The following is a 20286-nucleotide window of genomic DNA, read 5'->3' on the forward strand; positions in this document are numbered from 1 at the left end:
CCCATCAAACACAGCAACACAAATACATACCTAACGCCTGAGGGGGAAGCATAGTGGCGATTAGAGCCGACATTAAAACCCCTTCAGAGGGAGCATTCAATGAGGCCCTGTTAACTGTTTACATTTTATGGCCTTTCCCTCCATGTTTTTTTTGTTTCATGTGTATTTCAGTAAATACTGAATTCCTGCAACTGTTTGTTGCCATCCTGTGTTTAAGTTCAACTGCTGTGTGGTTGCTGCGGTATCTGTCTTCTTATCTGATGAAAAAGTCTGTCGGTATGGTTGCCGCGATATCCGTCTTTCTTATCTGATGAAAAAGTCAATGTTTGTATGTCGTAAATACCCCTCTTCCCACAATGAGAAAGAGAGCAGGATCTGTTATTTCCTCTTCATCATTATCCCACAGAGAGCTGCGCTGAAACAGTGGTTCATATTCACGAACATCTCAGCAGGGCTGCCCTTTATTCTCGACACATTAGCTCAGCCCACACAGGCAACGGGAGAAACTTCAAAAACAAGCTGCACTACATACCCAATGACTGCACTTTGAAAATGTAATTTGTCCCACTGAGCAGAGTTGTCTAACTAGATTAATATATTTGTGCCCATCATCGTGGCGTTTTATGCAGCGCAGTCCAGCCAAGGGCTCAGGATGTGTCCCAGTGTTGTGTCACTGACAATGAGATCTTTTCCCCTCTAATGCTCCATTGATAATGTACCAGGAGCATAAGACTCTGTGCCACTAACAATTAGAGTGTGTTACTCCACTTAAGTCTGTCATCTGCTCTGTTTTTGCTACAAAATCACTAATGCCAGTTGAAGTTACCAGTAAACAGGAGGAAGAAAATTAGGTCACATAAATACATAACACATCACAAGTACTGTGTATTAAGAAGATGGAGTTTACATTTACTATTTCCAAATTTGCAGTTGTATGTCGTTGATGAAAATTAAATGAACTTAAAGGAAAAACCGACATACAGTGTCTTCTTAGTAAAGTGTGGGGCCACTACAAGCCACCAGAACAGCTTCAATAATGTCCCTTTGCATAGAATAGATTGTACAAATCTCTGGAACTCTACTGGAAGGATATTCCCTCTTTTGGTGTTTTGATCATGGTGTAAAGTGTTGTCTCAAACCTCTGTCCAAAACATAGGTGTTCAATTGTGTTGATCTTGAGAGGCATGTACTAGATAGATAGATACATAGATACATACAGTAGATGCATAGATGCATATATGAATAGATACATAGATAGATTGATACATCTACAGTATCTATCTACTAGAAGCAGGATTTAGGGTTAGTGGGGTTGCTTCAGGTTTAAACCTGGGTTTTCAGGGTTATATTATAGCGGTTCACTTTGGATACATCGCCATGGTAACTTATGCTGAACACCTAACCTGTTCTAGAGCAGTTTATTTTTGAGATAACACATCAATACTTTTATTTTCATTTGATCCCAAGAAAGTTTTACAGCTTTTGCAGCTGAAAGAAAGTCTAAGATTGACATTTTTACGGATAAATCTGAGCAACACATTCATTTACACATTCATTTTTTATTTGCAAATTAATTTAATGGCATGCACAAATGCAATTATCGTCAGATCTACTTGTGCCCTAATGATGGAGGAGATATATTATAAGCCTATTAAGTTACACATTAACACAGTTAGCAATGTTTTGCCAGCTGTCTTTTCAGCTGAATTTGGCAGCTGCAACCGAGTTGCTTTTAGCCTGGATTATGTTTATATTTGTCTAATATTAGTTTTCCATTATAGTTTTGTTTGTGAAATAAGCCACTCTACTGTCAGTACAATTGACTTCACGGTTGCTGTAGACTTGCACCACTGAACTCTCAAATGTGCATTCATATGTACTGCCACCAGTGGTGTGTTCTACCGTGTTACGAAAATGCGCGAGCCTATCTCCACGACCACGCGCATGTCGTGCAGGGAATGATTATCGTATCCCTCCGAAAAAAACCTAGAACACACCACTGACTGCAACCCTACTGTAACTGTTCTCTATGTAGTTGTCAACGGACTGCTCTGGCTGACAGTCTGATCACGTCCTGCATTGCCACCTGAGGAAGAGTTTGCTCTTCTGTTTTTCCTTACATATCTCACTCATACATACACAAGCATTACGGTCACTGAACGTGCGCTTTCAACCGCAATTCCCATTTACTGATGTCTTTGCCGTTAATCGAAAAGCATATGTAACTTCAGTCGCTGTTCCTTTTCAAACACAAGTCATTTGAGCAGTCTTTGTGAATGACGCCCCTGCAATCTGTGCCCCAATAACCAACCCTCTTTCATACTGAGTCACTTAGCTCTTTTTCTCTGGCCATCTTCCAAAATGGAGGTCAGCTGCAGGGCCTGCTCAGTGTTTTTATACTTTCCACAGAGCATGATAGAATGTTAATTGCGTATTCGTATCATGCAGTCCACCTGTATGGAAGCTTATCTACATTCGTATCTCCTTTACTCAGATTTTTCCTATAATTTGTCACTCAGCGGTATATGTGTAACGCCCGGGATTCGATCCCGGATCTACCGCGTGGAAAGATCAACATCTTAACCACTAGCCTAAAGGGGAATTCGCCCTTGGCCGGGGGAGATAATTAGGCTTTTGGTCATCAGGCAGAGGCTCTGAGCTACTACTGCTACATATGAAACAGAGTAAAAATTGTGTTAAACATTTATTGTGATTATGATTTCTATGTATAGCTCACATTCAGTTTGACCTTCCTCTGAGTAAATTATGATTATTTGTGTCTCCTTATAAAGGGTCTGTGGAGAGGCGGAAGCACCGGACCCACAAGTTCCTGTGTCTGCGGGTGGGGAAACCCATGAAGAAGACATTTATTTCCAGTGCCAGCGCGTCCATGCAGCAGTACGCTCAGCGGGGCAAGAAGCATGAGTACTGGTTTTCAGTGCCACAGGAGAGGTCAGACCTTTGCTTAAGCCTCCCACCAGACCTTGGCAAAATGCATTGGAATATCTTATTACTTTTTTTGATGGTCTAAGTGGTTTATATGAAAATCTGTGGAGTGAGTGAATTAAGAAAACACCACAAAAATAATGTATGGAAAAACCTTTCAAATATGTTAGGTCGGTTGGGTCAGACCAGTGGTGGAAAGTAACTAAGTATATTTACTCACGTTTGTACTTAAGTACAATTTTTAGGTACGTTTGGACGTCGGGAAGGAGCATGTATTGCCCTTAAGTTACTAGTTACTTTGCAAATTTAGATGATTAATACAAAAACATACATTAAACACTATTTTGTACTTCATCTAAAATGTTTGACAGGTTTTAGTACTCATACTTTTTTGATGCCAATACTTTTGTACTTTTTTTTGGGGCCTTTTACTTGTAACAGAATATTTCTACATTGTGGTATTGCTACTTTTACTGGGGGCAAACATCTGATTCTGAGTACTTGTTCCACCACTGGGTCAGACTCCCTCTTGCTCTGCCTGTGTCCATCTCTGCTGAGCTGCCACCATTGCACAGCAGAGTGATTTATTATTCATTGACTCTGCAGGGAAACAGGCAGACAGACGCCCAGTGCTTGGGCACACAGCACATCGTCGCTGCCGGGCGTAAACCTTGTATATCCAAAACTATACTCGTCAGGAAATGGGAAAAAATAACCTGGATCCAATGTAGTTATTATTTAGTCTCAAGCTCATGTTAATACTTTCCATTGGTTAAATGTTTATAAAACTCAACGACAGACTTAATTAACCACTTTAATTTTAAAAAATAGTGAAAATAGCAGATCTACAAGCTCACAGTGCGTCGCATCGCGAGCTTGTACATAGGCTATTTTCACTACTTTTCTGTGACACTCTTGTACAACAAAGTAGGGCATTAAAATGTACGGGGGGAAAACAACACAAAATGCTGAAATACGGAGATACAAGGTTTCTGCCCGACGACAACAAGGGTATGCAACCTCCCCCCCCCCCAATGCCAGTGTTTTGACGAGTGATGTTATATCCTCTGAGAAACATGTGAACTCTCTCTGCCCTTTTTATTTGGTAGTGTTTTTTCAATCGAAATTAATTGCAATAGGCCTGACTGGGCCCACCCCCCGGTTCAGATTTAAACTTGAATGCTAAGTTGGCAGGTTCTCATAATTAGGTTATCACTCTTCACATTGGAAGGTGCGGCTGCTCAATCCTAGGAAACGTGGTACTTCAATACGTTGTTCTAGTGCGTTAATCCTGATTGCACCAATGGGTCAATTTAATTTGGATGGATTTAGTTAGAAGTTAATATTCTGAGAAGGCTGTTTTGTTTGAGGCAGAGCTGGAATTGGTTTGACGAGGCTGAGTCATGGGTTTCTGTCTCCAAACACAGTGCTGTCTCTGTCCCCTCTTCTCAGAGCCAGGGGAAATTGGGCCAATCAGGACGCTGAATCTGATCAGTTGTTTAACCCATTCAATCCGGGAACGCGATCTACAAATGTCTTCTAAATCCTAACAGTTTTCTGACAACCTTATGTTGCTATAATATCAGTGGTTCTCAAACCTTTTCATGTCAAGGTCCCTGTATTTGGCTGCCGACCCCCATCTCCAAATATTTTGCCCCAGGGACCCTCAGGAGCAAAGATTTGAGTTAGAAATGTTTGCTTTAAGAAATATATTCAAAGATTTTCACAAATTTTCAAGATTTTTCAAAAAATGCAGATCTACAAGCTCATAGTGCGGCACTCGGTGACGCGCTATGAGCTTGTATATCTGCTATTTTTGAATAGCCAAAGTATAACATAATGGTTATAGGCTACAATCTAAAATGACACAGATGCATTCCTGGATTGAATGGGTTAACCAGTCCTTAAACGGCACAAGGTCCCTTCTGTATGTATTCAATACAGGTTGCACGTGGCCTTAAGTTAAGGCTAATTTATACTTTGAGACGAAAACAAGGTATTTTAAGCTGGGAAAGAGTGTCGACGCATCAACAACAGCACGCACACTCCCGTCTCATGATTGGCTAATCACATTTGAACCGGGGGAAATAGCAGGCGTGCTTACCTGCATGCTTTCTGTCGTTGGTTATGGAATGTGTTTACTGCAGCGGGAACAATGGTTGTTCAAAGACTCAATTCCACAAAACTAAATATACTGTGGATTTGAGATGCAAACGTCTGGGTCAGGTATCTTCCTGTTTTTTTTTTTTTACCATCCACGTGTAAAATTCATTTAATCATTTTTCATTATTTTTAGGCTTCTGGAGCAAAGTAAGGTGTGAGCAAGCTAATTACAAACCGTTTTCAGGCTTCCCGTCCTCTGACATTCTCCTACTTTTCTCCAGACACTGTTCTCTGTGGCCTGACCTAGATGACAGGCGACCCGCATGATGTGTAAAGTGTCCTCACTATTGTGTGCGGGAGAGCAGCAAGAGCAGCAGAATGAACCATATATATATAAACATGATACTGAAAGGCTCTCTGCCACAGCACCTACAGTACATTACATGTCTCAGAGACTGCGGTTTCCTGGAAGGGTGCCTATGTCCTATGTTTGATTCCTTGCCACTCTGCCCAAAATTCCTCACCTCTCATCTACTGTAGATGTTCGTAGCACAATGTACTCTTTTGACACAAACTCATACCCTTTATGTATAGATCGGACCTATATATACACACTACCCCTATGCACCCTTAAGCAACATGGACAGCGACACCGTCGCAAAACACACCATCCAAGTTTGAACCCTTATTAATTACAAAGCTATTTTTTTACTTAGAGATGTAGGCATTGGCTTTTTAACTCATTCACTGACAAGGACGACTTATGACGAGACATCGTCTTAACACAATAAGTGCCAGAGTTTTATTAAAACAGGGTACATCTAGTGCTGACATTCTTTACCGTCTACGCTGATATGTTTAGCGCTGTAGTGGCCACGACAAGGACACGGCTGTAAAAAAAGGGTGCGTGTACGATGGTCGATGGTCCCGTCTTAACGCCTGGAACAATAACATCTCTCACGCGAGCCGCCATTGCGGAGTGATCGTGCACTGAAAATGGCTCGTTTTCACCACTGTAAAAAGTTAAGGCGATCCGGAGGTTTTTATCAAGGAGGTAGAATGGGAGTGGACTGAAGCCAGGTTTTTTGGCACCCATCCACACCCATCCCATCTGTCCCTTCCATTTTAGAGGCTCCATGGGTGATTCCAAAGTGCGCTAGGGCGCCCCTTGTGGAAAAGAAAGGGAAAAAATGCTAAATGGTTATAACCGTTTATGGCACTCCACGCATGGCTTTTCAAAAACGGTCCGGACCATTTTTGGCACACAATGTGTTAATAAGATGGGCAATATCAATAAATCCTGCAGGCTACACGCTGCTCTCTATCTGTAGCTCTCTCTATTTCTCTACCTCTTTCTCCCTCTACGACTGTGCCCTTTCCCAAGCCCGTCAAACGACTCTAATTCAGAGTGTTTGAATGAGAAAAACTGTTCAGTATTACATGCAGGATCTTACTGAATGGGGTAGGCAGTGAAAACCCTGACACTTACATTTCAAATCCTAACCTTTGGGTTGCCTGGTGATAAAAAAATAATTGGCATAAGGAATTAACAGTCAGACTTTGTGGATTACATAGACATTTGAATGACAGAAATCTGTCCAGAATTATCTCTGCAATGTCTTACGAGATATTGCACTGTTGCAATTATTTTGTATTATAACAGTTACTGTGATCGAATTCATAAGGTTTAAGGTTACAATATAATATATATATTATACAGTATAATACATATAACATTTGATGATTATCTCACGATATATATGTGTGTGTTTGTGTGTGTGTGTGTGGGGGGGGGCAGACAATCAACCCTCTAAAACCCAATTCACAACGGCACCGTCATGACGCTGGCACGTTCTGATTGAGCAGCGATTTTCAATACAAAGTCTATGCAGACGAGCATCTTGACGCTTTTCCACAGTGTCGACAGCAGAAAGTGTGGCGTCAAAGCTGAACTTTGACCCTAGTGCGCTGAACATCCAACCAATCAGGAGCGCGCTGTGCTCTGAAGTAGGAATGGAGTTGGCACCCACCCGAGAACCACTTCATAAAACAGAAATGCACTGTTGTATATAGAAGTTGCGATTATTTTTACATCAATGTTTTTAACTAGCAGCTGTAGATGTTGAATTAATGAATATTGAGCAACTACAAGGCATATTTACTGCCCAAAATACTGTGAATAGATTGTTTACAAACAAGCTGCCGGAGAATAGACGTCTCTACTTCTTTTTCTCCACCTATCGAGCTCTGTTGCTGGGCAGAGGAGCGGCTTGGCTGCTCGGAGCAACCCGGGGCTCTCGTTGGACCCCGCAGTCGAGACTAGCTGGCTAGCAGCTGTAGATGTTAAATTAATGAAGACTGGGCAACTGCATGGCATATTTAATGCCTAAAATGTATCAATTGTTTACACACAAGCGAGGTGAGCTTCGAGCACCTGCATTTCTCCTGCCTGTGTCCGTGTGCTTTGCTGCCGCCGGGTACAGCTGGCCACTTTGATCCGCTGAGCACCGGGGCTCTCGCTGGTCATGGACTTGACACACACTCACTGCTTGTAAACATAAACAAACTGCTGTATGCACGTAGTGAATGTAAAAGTTTTAAACTAACAGTTGCAGATCGATAGACAGACAACTAAACAGCATGCATAAACAATCTATCTCCATTATTGTGGGAGCAGGTATACAGTAGCTTTGGTTCCGAGTTGTCCGAAATGGCACGCCAGCTGCTCTGCCCCACCAGGAGAGCTAACAGGCGCGGAGGAGAAGTGAAAAGAATCGTTACTGTGTCTCTGGCAGCTCGTTTGTGAACAACCCATTCATTTTAGCCGATAAAATAGGTCATGTAGTTGCTCAATATGGATTCATTTCCCATCTGCAGCTGCTTGTTTAAATCTTTGTTTTCAAAATACGCTCCATTTCTTCACCTCGATAGCAGACACACACGTTGACACAGTGACACACCAGTGGTGGACTAGCGTCGACCAGGCGCGTATCGTCATTGGGGCCAACGAGGCCATGGCCCGGTCTGTAGACCCAGCTTGCCCCTGTGTAGGGGCAAGATTTAGTAACTAAAAAACTAAAAATCAACATTAGCAGCCCCTCACCCTATTCTGTTGTAGCCGACCACAGAAAGTCGGCTTTGTTTTCAAATGGGGCTCATTTGCATTCGGCCGAATTGTTAATGAGTGGCCATTAGGAAACCAGTTTAGCCGTCAAACCGGTTTCCCCCCCCCCCCTGGCCCGGTTCTGGCCCGGTCAACGTTAGAATCCACCAAACGCCACTGGCGTCGACGCTGCTGGTGTGAATTGGGCGCAACACAGATGCATTGTGGAATGGGCATGCTTCAAACTCATGGCATCAGCGGCACGGGAGCGCAATTGGAGCAGGAGATGAGGCCCGACGCTCCGACCTTTTAAAAACCCACTCCACACTCAATTCACAATCTGCCCACTCTGCTTCCCGTTCCGCTCACATGCTCTGATTGCCACTGTCTGTTCTTCCCATAGAACAGTATGCATCATGATAGTTTTGTCTTAAAAGGATTTATTTTCCATTTGAACACTCACGGTCGACCACGCCTGCAAAATGCTTTATAGCACAAAAAGAAAATGAATTAAGATTTTTTTGCGCCGCTAGTGATGGCGATGCTGATCCATCCATCCATCTGTCCATGTACTACTAGGGGCCCAAACAGCATATCCCCAAAACTACTGGCTGGCTGCCTGCATTATCATGGAATTTGCTGGGCACACATGGGAATTCCCATGGAAGATGAACCCTAACCATTTAAGTGACCCAGGACCTTTCCTCTTGAGCAAATTCAAGGCCACATTGTCAGCTTCGCAGAAAAGATATCTCATAATCGTATTGGCAGATTACAGGATGAACCCTACTAATGTTGGTGACCCCATGACCTTTTCTCTAGTGCCACCCTTTGACCTACATTTCTGACTGGGTGTAAGGAGTAATGCAACAAATTTGGATGAACAAAGGATAAACTATTCTACTATTCTTATCTTATGATTTGTTCTTTCTTTCATGAATAATGCAGCATTCTGGAATTGAACTTCTTCACCTTTTGTCTCCCTCCCAGGTCAGAACACCTGTATGTGTTCTTCATTCAGTGGAGTCCGGATATGTATGGCGAGGGGGTCAGGGGGGTGGGACGGGAGCCCGGCTTTAAGGTTGTCAAGAAAAACGAGGAGTCAGAGACGGCTGATGACGAGCCCATCACTGACATCAACGTCAAGGACTGGGAGGTAGGCCAACACTCAACTACTGTACAAATCGTATCTGTATGTGCTTTAAGTCTACTCGCTCTGTTGTCCTTGAGCTGGTTTCACAGACACAGATTATGTCTCTGTAATTCTCAAATGTTTTAATTTCAAGGACTCCAATTTGGCGGGCGCCGATGGCCAAGTGGTTAAGGCGTGCACCACATAGGCTTTGATGCCTGACAGCATGTCCCAAGTTCGATTCCCGAGCTCGGTGGCAGATTTGCTGCATGTCACTCCCCGACTCCCTCTCCTGTTTCCTGTCTCTCTCTCTCTCTCCATTGTCCTTTACAAATAAAGCCGAAAATCCCCAAAACAAATCTTTTTAAAAAAAAGGACCCAAGTTTGCCATGCGTTGGGCCACGGACCCTTATAAGTTATAAGTGTAACTGTAAGGGTCCATTTGGTTCCTAACTATGAATCATTTAGCTGGGGACCCCCTAGAACCCCCTCAAGGACCCCTGGGGCACTACATCTCAGAGGCAAAAAAATTACTTTTACTCCACTACAATTATTTGAAAACTTTAGTTACTAGTTACTTTTCAGATATAAATTATGATATTATGAAACATACATTAACCACTTTAGCACTATTTTATACCTAGGCTATTTGAAAATAGCCGATCTACAAGCTCACAACGCGTCGCGGTGCGACGCGTTGTGAGCTTGTAGATCTGCTATTTTCAAACATTTAGTACTTTTACTTTTGGTACTTTAAGTACATTTTGATACCAATACTTTTGTAAATAAATCTTTCAATTAACCATATTCACAGGCATACTGTAAGAGCAAACTGACCACTGTGTGAATATGGTCAATGGAGTTCTCTGTTGGAACAGACGTCTGGATTCATGTCTGTAAAACCAGTCTCTCGTGTTTTATGTTTTTCTTTTATGGCTTGATGCATTACTATGTGTAATGTTGAATAGGCCTAGTGAACTTGTCTAGCGATGAATTATAGTCACTTGATTTGCTTTTGTGATTTTATGTGTGAAGTGAATTGAAACTGTGTTGTGCTTATCTTTGCTTTTATTCCATCATAATTTCATGATTACTGTGTTGACACGCTTCAGTTATTGAATGCGCAGAGTATTTATTTTTCACATAATGTACTATTTCTTTATTTGATTGTCACATTTTATGTCAATTTTGTGTTACCATTGTTGTGAAATTTGTGTGTGTTTCCTTTGCTTGGAAATGCCGCCTTCTCACACAAGACACAGCCAAAGTGTTTTGCATGTTTGTGTAATTTGTGTCTCCTCTTGAGTGGGTGTTTTGTAGTGTTGTCATGTGAGCATTATTTTTTATTGGTCAAGCCATTGGCAAACTATTTTGCTAGATGGCTAAGTGGCTAAAAGTTATCAGTTGTTCAACATGCAGACAGAAGGATAAATATCGCATTGTAGACCAAACTGGTATGTTTCCTAGTAGTTGTTGGGCATTTATTTTATTGTAGTTATGACTTTTCCAGTATGGCAAAGTAGCTTAAAAAGGTGGCTTCAAAGAAGTTTAATAGAAATGGCAAGTGAGATTGAGAGGGAAAAGACAAGGACGATTGGTGTTTTAGATAACAGCAAATAGTGAAGTACAGTAGTGTCCAAATGAACCCTTATGTAGGTCTGTAACTCTGAGTGTACAAATGGAACCAAGTAAACCCATACAATCTCAGAGTTATGGGGTCCCTGAAATAAAATACAAAGTTTGAGAACCCCTGGGTTAAACTAATTTGTAACAGGAACAGTTAGTGCTGAACTTACTGCATAAGTGAAGGATGCTGTATTTTATACAAGATGGCAGTTGGTTGGTTTACTTGCCTTCGGCAAACCCTGTGAGGATAATTTGAGATGGTGCAAGCCGTGGCCTGAATTTAAAATTTAATGTAAATGAATGATGTAGGAAACAGAGTGATTTGTTTGTCCTGGGACTCAATGTCCAACAGGAGCCTACATGATCCCTGACATTTAAATAAGTTCAACAGCCGCCTTACTTTGACCCTGAATTCTAAACATTAGATGTTTTGCTTCACTTCACGACTTTGTCTCATATTCATTTTATCTGGGCTCATTATTATTAATATTATTAATATTAATGTTATCATATAATTATGAATTGTCCAAATGAACCCTTACAGGTCTGTTACTCTGAGTTAAATTAACACTGAGAATTTCACGGTGGTGTAGATTGGAGTCCCAAAGATTAAAACATATTTCCATGTGTACACTCTCAGAGTTATAGCAGACCTGTAAGGATGTTGGACCCCTGGTGGGCCCCCGGGCCAGACTTTGAGAAACAGTGCTCTAGTAAGGGCCGTTCACGCTGATTTTTAAAACTATATTTTTCTAGTTATAGTTATATAGTTTTCAGTGTTAATGGCCCTGTAATCGGTGTTGCTGTGCCTTTAACATCCCCCCTGGTCACCCACGGCACAGGAGAGCTTTGGCTCCTCCTCGTCCAATAGGAAGCCGGCTTTCCTCCGGTCCCGTACGCTCATTGGCCTTTAGCACTGCCACTCAAATCGTAGGGAGGAGGGAGGAGAGACACTGCTGGGGGGAGAAAGAAAAAACAGTTTCTATAATAGTCAATGAGCCGGTCAAATCTGTCCAGTCTGTCCACTTCTACATTACTGGAATTACTTCAAGAAGAACCTGTGATGACTTTACGACCCTGCCCTCGCCCAGAAAGCAAGAGATGTTTTCTAGAAGGGTGAAGGACCAAGAGAGACAGCAACTGACCCCGAAGTACACCTATGTATGTTGTTGGTTCTCACTCTCTAACGCTGTGTGTGAGACTGTGTGTGTGTGTAGTCGTGGGGCTTTGGTGTTGTTAGCAACACAGGCTAAGTTAGCTTGCTGGCTAACTAGCCTCGTTAGCCGGGGTACAGCAGTACAGTCTGATGTTTTGTGGCTTTGTGTTGATTGAACAAAGTGGCCAGTGTTGTGTCAGCATCTTGGTATGCAATAGGTCTGTTCTGAGACCCCTTAACATCAGGCTTTTGTTTTGCCTGACTGTGACTGTGACTTTGTTAGACTGTTGTGGAAGTTTTGGGAGGGGAGGGGGATCTGCTAGCCATAGTGGCCCACCATAGACCATAGTAAATCCTGTGGAAATTTCCATTTCAGGGGTCTTCAACGTTTTTCAGGCCAATGACCCCCAAGCTTAGAGAGAGCTGAAGCATGTACATATTGTATAACATTGTGTTTAGATAAATTCATAGACTTGTTTGACAGCACTATCGTGTTGGATTCATGTTAATGTGTATTTTCAGACAGTTAACCACTTAAAACCTAAAAACTTGTACTTCGTCTGCTCTTTATTCCCTCTCTACACCAAACCTCTTTGCCGAAAATAGCCGATCTACAAGCTCTGCGAGGAGTTGTGAGCTTGTAGATCTGCTATTTTTGGATATGTTGGATATGTTTCCTTGGGAATACGAATAGGAATGCTAGGGTTCAAGAGGTTAATGTAAAAACATAACTGGTAGAGCAGGTAGCAACTGCTGAGGGAGTGACTCTACTGGAGTGCATTGCAGATTGCAGTGAATGACATGGTTATAAGCAGATGCTGTTTTGTTTTCCAGACAAACAATAATCCTTTTTTAAAACATGAAAAGGCTTTTTTTTCTGCTGTAAACTATTTAGCATGGGATTGAAAGCTGCTTAGCTAACATAAGGTTAGCTGACTCGTGTCCATTGGACAACACCATTTAAAGTGCCTTCAGCCTGAGGTGAAGTGAGGCGCAGGTGCATTTTTCATGAGGACTATAAGTTTACCCTTTACTGCTGCATTATTGAGAGATGTAAAGAGGCAGCTTGTTTGTGTAAAGGTTACTTACACCAACCACAGCCAGGGAAGCAAAGAGTCATTCAGCTGTGGAATAATTAAAAGCAGATTGATTATTCCCACATTTGCAATCGGCAAGTTTTTTTTTTATTTCTCCTGGAAGATGCGATAATAAGTATTGATTTGTAGGGCTTAAAGCTGTGTGTGTGTGTGAGAGAGAGAGAGATTGTCTCTCGAGATGTAAAGAAAGCAGCAGCTCTTTTGATGTATTTGCCTATGTATTTGCCTGTATGCACATGTGTGCATGCAGGAAGATAGCTAAGAACATCATGACTGGTTAGTGTCAGTTATAGTATTACTAGAGTGGGTTAAGGGGATCTTGACAGCTACTATAATATTGCTGTGTCAGAGTGCCAGATGCATACTACTAGCCTTAAAGGAGTAGTTCACCCCAAAAATGTCTTATTACACACCCCATGAAGCCTTGAATTCATGGAGATGTTTTTGTTTTTTTCCGCATTCCTGAGCCAATAATTTGATGAGGGGTCATCGGTCAATAGGAGACTCAGACGTCATTAAATTATTAGCTTAGGAATGCGACAAAAACAAAAAATAAGTACTTTTTTGAACTACTCCTTTAATAAACAGCCAGTAGAATGTATGTGATTCTATGGCATTTGTAAGATAAATTGAAGGAGGTTTGCCCTAACTAATGTGAGTTGTCATTTATTGGCATGATCCTGAGCTACAGTAACTTCTCAGTTAAGTATAGCTCTGAATCAAGGACAGCCTAATTATACTGCACAGAAAAGCAAGTGTAAAAATGGACCTGTGACGGTCCAGTATGTTTGCACTTCATTGTGGGTCGTTTGTTTTTGCTGAATCTTTGCCGTCTTGAAAGTCTATTCTAACATCCACTGATGGTGATGTTAACACATTATTACACAAACATGCAAAAGGCTTAATCGGCGTCCCACTCAACAATGGGAGTACAGTCATATCTTGTTCAAACATTAGCCTAAAACCAGCTCCTGTCACCACGCTGGCACAGTCCCAGACTCTATCCTTTAACTTTTAACCCAAATTAATATCCGTGCACTCCCAATTCAAATGTACCACCTACCCCATCTCTCACTGCCTTCTCTCATTCTGCTGCTCACCCATCCTTTTCTCCTCCATGGCCCAGCAGCAGAAACGGGCAGAGTTTTTTATGTTCCTCCTGTCCCTTTCTTTGTACTACCAGGTAGTGTCTCTGACTGAGTACCACCGTCGGATCGATGCGCTAAACAGCGAGGATCTTCGCTCGCTCTGCAAGCGGCTCCAGGTGCCCTGCCCAGACCTCTCTGTCCCCCTCTCTGTGCTCTGCTGTGACTCAACCTGCTGCCACCACCCTTTACGCTCCCCTTTAGCCCTAATCTATGCTTCGACTAATACTTTTATGTTCACCTGAAAAGTGTTGATGCGACTCACGGCTATATACGTTTTCCAGTTGAAAATCTATGATTTTGGCCGAGCAATGTGTCGCATGACACCTTTTCACCGAAGCATAATGTAGCCTTTTTAAGTACTGTGCTGAAGGACAGCAGTCGCTGTCGCATAAGAACCTTTTAAGCTCCATGTTACGATTACTTTAATTGAAAGCTTACATGATCATTTAAGAGTTAAGTACAGTTACTGACACCAGGGTCCTTATTTAAAGATCCCAAAGATCGCAAACCTGACAAAAACGTTGTAATTTAGTTTTTCTGGCCTCAGTCATTGCAGAAATGTTGAGGTTTTGGAGATGTGAGGTTTTGGATCTGACGGCAGCTTTATTTATATTAGTCAGGCTATATTTTTCAGACCCCCTGCCCTGGTGTGTCAAGTGTTATACTTGATCAGTCTGGCCAGTGACTAGACTTTGAGTGTTTACTTGGGAAAACGTCTTTTTCTGGATAAGATTGAGCTTATCTTATCTTCACTCGCTTCACACCTTAAAGACGACTTGTCTCTGGTGTGGAAACGAGCACTGGATAGATGGTGAGAGAGATGGGAGGCATTAGAGGGATGGCGTATGGGCGGGAGGACGGAAGTGAGACTCCATTGACTGGGTGAGGGATAGTTTTCTGAGGACAATGCGGGTAGGCTCATTTCAACGAGGGCCGTAACATGAGAGCCATCCTGGCCACCACCAGTGGTGGAGTGATCCACAATCAGCCCCTGTTAGGGGAGAAAGATAAACAACCCAAACAAATCCGCTTGGCAGGGGGAAATCTCAAACACCGGTATCCAAATTATTCATTGGGTTGGTTTTCCTATTCACCCTGCATTTTCCCCTGCCAGACATCAGCCCTAACCACGGTTATGGCTCTGCCAATCCAAGCTTAGTCTCCTGGCATTGGAGCGCAAAATTATGAAATTCCACGACTGACAGTGTTTTAAGTACTTGGATAAAAGTGATGGAAAATGTAAAGAAATGTTAGTTTTTATTAGAGCCCAGCCAAGGCCAGAATTTTGGGTCCTAGACCACCGATTGCCAATGTTTTTGATCCATCTTTTGTCAAAGTGCAACATTTTCTTATTAAAAACAGATTTAACTGATAAGCAAACGTAATACAAAAGTAAATACAAAAACGCACACGCTCACATACACACGTGTGATGCTTTGTGAGCTTGTTAATCTATCTTTGACATTTTTTGAAAAGTTCTGAAAATGTTCAAGGGAGGCCAGTGTGAAAGTGATTGAAAATCGGGACATTATCGGCCGCATAACTGCCGATACTATCAAAAAAGTCAAATATATATCAGTGAATCTGATATATTGGTCTGGCTGTAGTTTTTATACATTTCTCCTTATGTTAGATTGCTTTAGTTTACCCTTTTCATTTCCACTCCTTGTAGTAGCCTAGAGTTGGAGTTGTGTTATCTGCTGCTTCTATATGAAATTCTGTTCTGTGATACAACAATTCATAGATTTTGGGCAGTTTCAGATTTGTGAGATTCTAGCTTGCTCATCGTGGCTGCTGTAAACCTTTTGCAATTAGACTGTAGGTCATATGAGACAGACAATTTATCCCACTCCTACTGTAAGTAAATGCTCTCTGGCAAAGCAAATTTAAATCACGCTTCCCCCCACTAACTGTACAGGCACCTCTGACAACTGTTTGTGCTTATAGATCACCACCAAGGAGGAAGAGAACTCCAAACATGGCACGTCCATCAAAACGGAGCTGGAACCCGAGACATTTAAACCCAACCTTAGTGAACCCAGCGACCTCCTGGAGGCAGACCAGATAGAGAAGGTATCATCACACCGTCCTACGTTGGTCCACACACAAACATAGACCAATGTGCAGACATTTTTAACACTCACTTTTATTGAGATCTTAATGCAGAAAATGTGTTGGTGGCTGCATGTTGTGACTGGTTGGCATAGTAAGCTAACAAGCATGACTGTGCCCTTCTTTACTTTTCAGTACATACTCAGCAGAAGGGCAAAAAATTGCCATTCACTTGCAAATAAGCCGGCCGGAAACAGACTGCTAAAAACCCTGGCCTTGCTTCTCTACTGTTCATCAGTGGTGAAAATGAACTAAGTACTTTTACTCAAGTACTGTACTTAAGTACAGTAAAGTTTTGAGGTATTTTTTACTTTACTGGAGTATTTCCAATTTTCTGTACTTCACTACATCTCAGTCAGAGGCAAATATTGTAATTTTTACTCCACTACAATTATTTGAAAACTTGAGTTACTAGTATGATTATTATTACAAAACACACAGTAACCACTTCAGCCCTATATACATTTCGGCCATTTGAAAATAGCCGATCTACAAGCTCACAACACATCGCGATGCGACGTGTTGTGAGCTTGTAGATCGGCTATTTTCTTCTTATTTTTTTGGGAAACTTGGAACGAGTGCTTTTACTTTTGGTACTTTAAGTACATTTTGATGCCAATACTTTTGTACTTTTACTGCTGTTCATGTACCTCACTCAATGAGTGAATGACTCCAGTGCTATCATGTGACTGCACATCTGTCCAGCTCCTTCCCATTAGACAGCTGTTGATTTGATCGTTAGGTGAGCAGCAGTGGGGACTTTCTGCACAAGCACATACCTCACCCTGTTATGCTGTTGACAGAAATGTACAGCCTTTAAATGATTCATCTAATTAATTATCCTAATCCAACTGCTGCTAGTTAGTTAGTGGTTCTTTGGAAAACGGAAAAGGGAGTTTTTACTTGTCAGAGGGGACTTTTCTGCATTCATTCACCCAGTCGATGGCTGCTCAGATAGCCCACAGATGAGCACATGGGAGGGTGGGGTACTATTAGAGCTTATCTTGCTCAGGAACACTTCAACATGTAGACTGGGCAAGCACAGGGTTGAACCGGCAACCTTTTTAAAATTCCCAGACAGCGTCTTTACCCACTCAGCTACAGCCACCCTGGAAAGAGTGCAGGGTTTGAGTTGATGGTAGACAAAGCTGCTTCTCCGTTCCACATCAAGACATGATGGAAAAGAATGCAAAGGCTATGTTAATAATCTTATTTGCTTATATTGAAATACAAATTTGCATGTAGAGAAAGCTTTGATTTTTTTTACAACCAAGGTTTATGTTTTAGCTTGTAATTAAAGTAAACAAAACATTCGTTTTTAAAATATTTAATTTACTGCTTTCTATAGTTTTAGCAATTTTTCGCAGGCGTTTTTTTTTTTACACAATAACTCAGCGATTTCTTTATTATTATTGACAGTAGCTCTTCTAGCCCCCAATAACTCACATCTGGGCATCAAAGACATGGGGACCTTTTTTATTGTGTAAAAAAAACATATTTAGCCACCTGCCCGAATGCCCCCGCCCACTGTAAAAAAAAGATTTGCGAAAATTTCTAAAACTATAGAAAGCAGTAAATGAAAAAGTTTAAACACTCATCTTTTATTTACTTTAATTACAAACACTCATCTTTTATTTACTTTAATTACAAGCTAAAACATAAACCTTGGTTGTAAAAAAAATACAAAGTTGTAAAAAACCAAAGGGGAGGATAATATTGGACCTCTTTTAATATTCTAGCAACAATTGTTACATTATTTTGACAAACTAAATGAGGGCATAGCAGTGTAAGTTAAAGTGACAAGCTTTGGTAAGTGTTTACTTATTGAAGAAAAAAATCATTCTGCATGCTTGGGTCCATGCAAGTATATTTTATTAAAATGGCCAGGCTTTCAGTCAGTAGACCTTCATCAGGGTAGAGAGTAAACTGTGTACAACATAAAGGTATATGAAGGTCAGTTTAATCACCTGTATAGGACACACGTCTATGGATTCTCAGTTTGTACTCCTTCCTGTAGTCTAGGTACACACGCCCGTCAAGAATATTGACTGGACAGGACACGGCACATATAAAAATTGCCTCAATAGAATGAACATTCAGTAAGCATTAACAATAGTAAGCAATGAGATCATAGACAGAATTAAACAATAAATAGAAATACTAATGGATGAACTAATGTAAGGGGTAATTGAACAACACAGACAATAGATCAGGCTAGATTAATTGTAGTTCCTAACACTCTGTCTATAAAATCACAAAAGTTCATGAATACGCCACGTTTGAAGATAACACGCATGACAAAATGAGGAAAATGTACACATCCATAGCATGAGCATAGTGGGTGGGCGAAAAGAAGCGTTTACAGTACTTTCATGTACGTTTCATGGTAGTTTTTCATGTCATTGAGTAGCAAAGTCAGTATTATAAAGCAAGGTATTTTGGTTTCACAATTTTGAAGGTAAATACAAAAAATATATTTAAATCTCTTTTAAATTATAGGGCGTACAACATACTCTACAGGCTTAGCATGTGGAAACACTAGGACCATAGGATCGAAATGAGTCCATATTGGCCTATTGATTTCCAATACACTGCTTTCTTTAATTTTGCATAGGAATGTCCTTGGAGCACACGCACACTTCATAGTATTGCAGAGGTGTGCTTCTGTGCTGAGTTGGGGACTTATCTTGTTACTGACATGCTGTCTAGTCTGCTGATTATATGGCTGAGTCTGCTTAACCAGTGCTGAGCCAGTTGAGAAAGAATGAAAAGCATTCAGGGAAGAATTAATTGTGTAGGAGTTAACAGAATCTAAACAGGTTTAGCTGCACATGCTGTGCAATGAAGTTAGTTAATTCCTGCTTCAGACACAACACAACAGCTGTTATGTATGTCGGTGAGAATGCAAGCATATATTGCTTGGACTCCTCCAGTGGTAGCAAGCTATTTGTCTATTTTTTCCGTCTCTATGCACCATTCCAATTTCCAATCTTTCTATCAGGCTCTCTCCCAGGCAGCGCTAGATGGGTGTTTTTTTTTCCTCTGGAGGGAGACGGTAGTAGGTGTTTGGGGCCCTGTTACTGTTCTTTAAAAGCCTGCAAATGTTAAAAGGTCACCACAGACGTAATTGAGCATTGATGGCTGTGGCCTTTCTGTATTTCATTTTCTTTTTGTCCCCCCCCCCCCCTCCAATTTTCTCTCTCTCTCTCTCTCTCTCTCTCTCTCTCTCTCTCTCAACCGCCTCCTTAAATACTGTTTTATTATTTGTGTCCAGCTTGCTAGGAATCTGCCGCCACGGACCATTGGCTACCCATGGACTTTGGCCTTTGGCACGTCAAAACACGGCATGAGTATCAAGAGCCTGTACAGGGCCATGCAGGGCCAGGACACCCCTGTACTGATGGTCATTAAGGACAGTGATGGCCAGGTAAATTGTACATTGCATTTGTATACTGTGATGCTGCAAGTTATTTCTGACTATAAGTGGATAATCAGTCATCAGACGGCACTGGTAAAGCATGATTTGTACTTGGTTGCATGCAGTGTGGTGAGCCGAAAATAGAATATCTACAAGCTCAGAGCTTGTAATGCTGGCGCAACGTGCCAATGACGTGTTTTTGAAAAAAAAGAAATTGGGGGAAAAAATGTTCAGAACCCAAGATATCATTATCTGAAGATTTGCAGCTCCATCCACTCCTTGTTTAACTTATAACTGAAAAAGGCTGTATCTCGCTTCCTAAGCACTTTTCTTTTACTTTGAAAAAATCTCTGGCACTGCGACAACATAGCCAAGCCAGAAATAATTCTGGCACTCGGTGAGTTAACAGTGTCTAACTTGAATCTGCTGCAAGGAATAATCATGC

General features: G+C 41.5%; 1 protein-coding gene across 4 annotated transcripts in view; it reads left to right on the forward strand.

Annotated features, from left to right (window-relative positions):
• The window catches only part of oxr1a (oxidation resistance 1a), a 188095-nt gene that overhangs the window by 161931 nt on the left and 5878 nt on the right, over positions 1-20286 (forward strand). For 3 of the 4 annotated variants that reach the window (XM_084051278.1, XM_084051277.1, XM_084051279.1), the window contains 5 exons: positions 2793-2952; positions 9143-9308; positions 14347-14427; positions 16259-16384; positions 19698-19850. In XM_084051278.1, coding sequence (XP_083907404.1) covers positions 2793-2952; positions 9143-9308; positions 14347-14427; positions 16259-16384; positions 19698-19850 — 686 coding nt within the window. The remainder of the gene's footprint in view (positions 1-2792; positions 2953-9142; positions 9309-14346; positions 14428-16258; positions 16385-19697; positions 19851-20286) is intronic. The other variant, XM_084051280.1, reaches the window with a different exon arrangement.

This window comes from Gymnoscopelus microlampas (genome assembly GCF_963454915.1).
Source record: "Gymnoscopelus microlampas genome assembly, chromosome: 3".
NCBI lineage: Eukaryota > Metazoa > Chordata > Actinopteri > Myctophiformes > Myctophidae > Gymnoscopelus > Gymnoscopelus microlampas.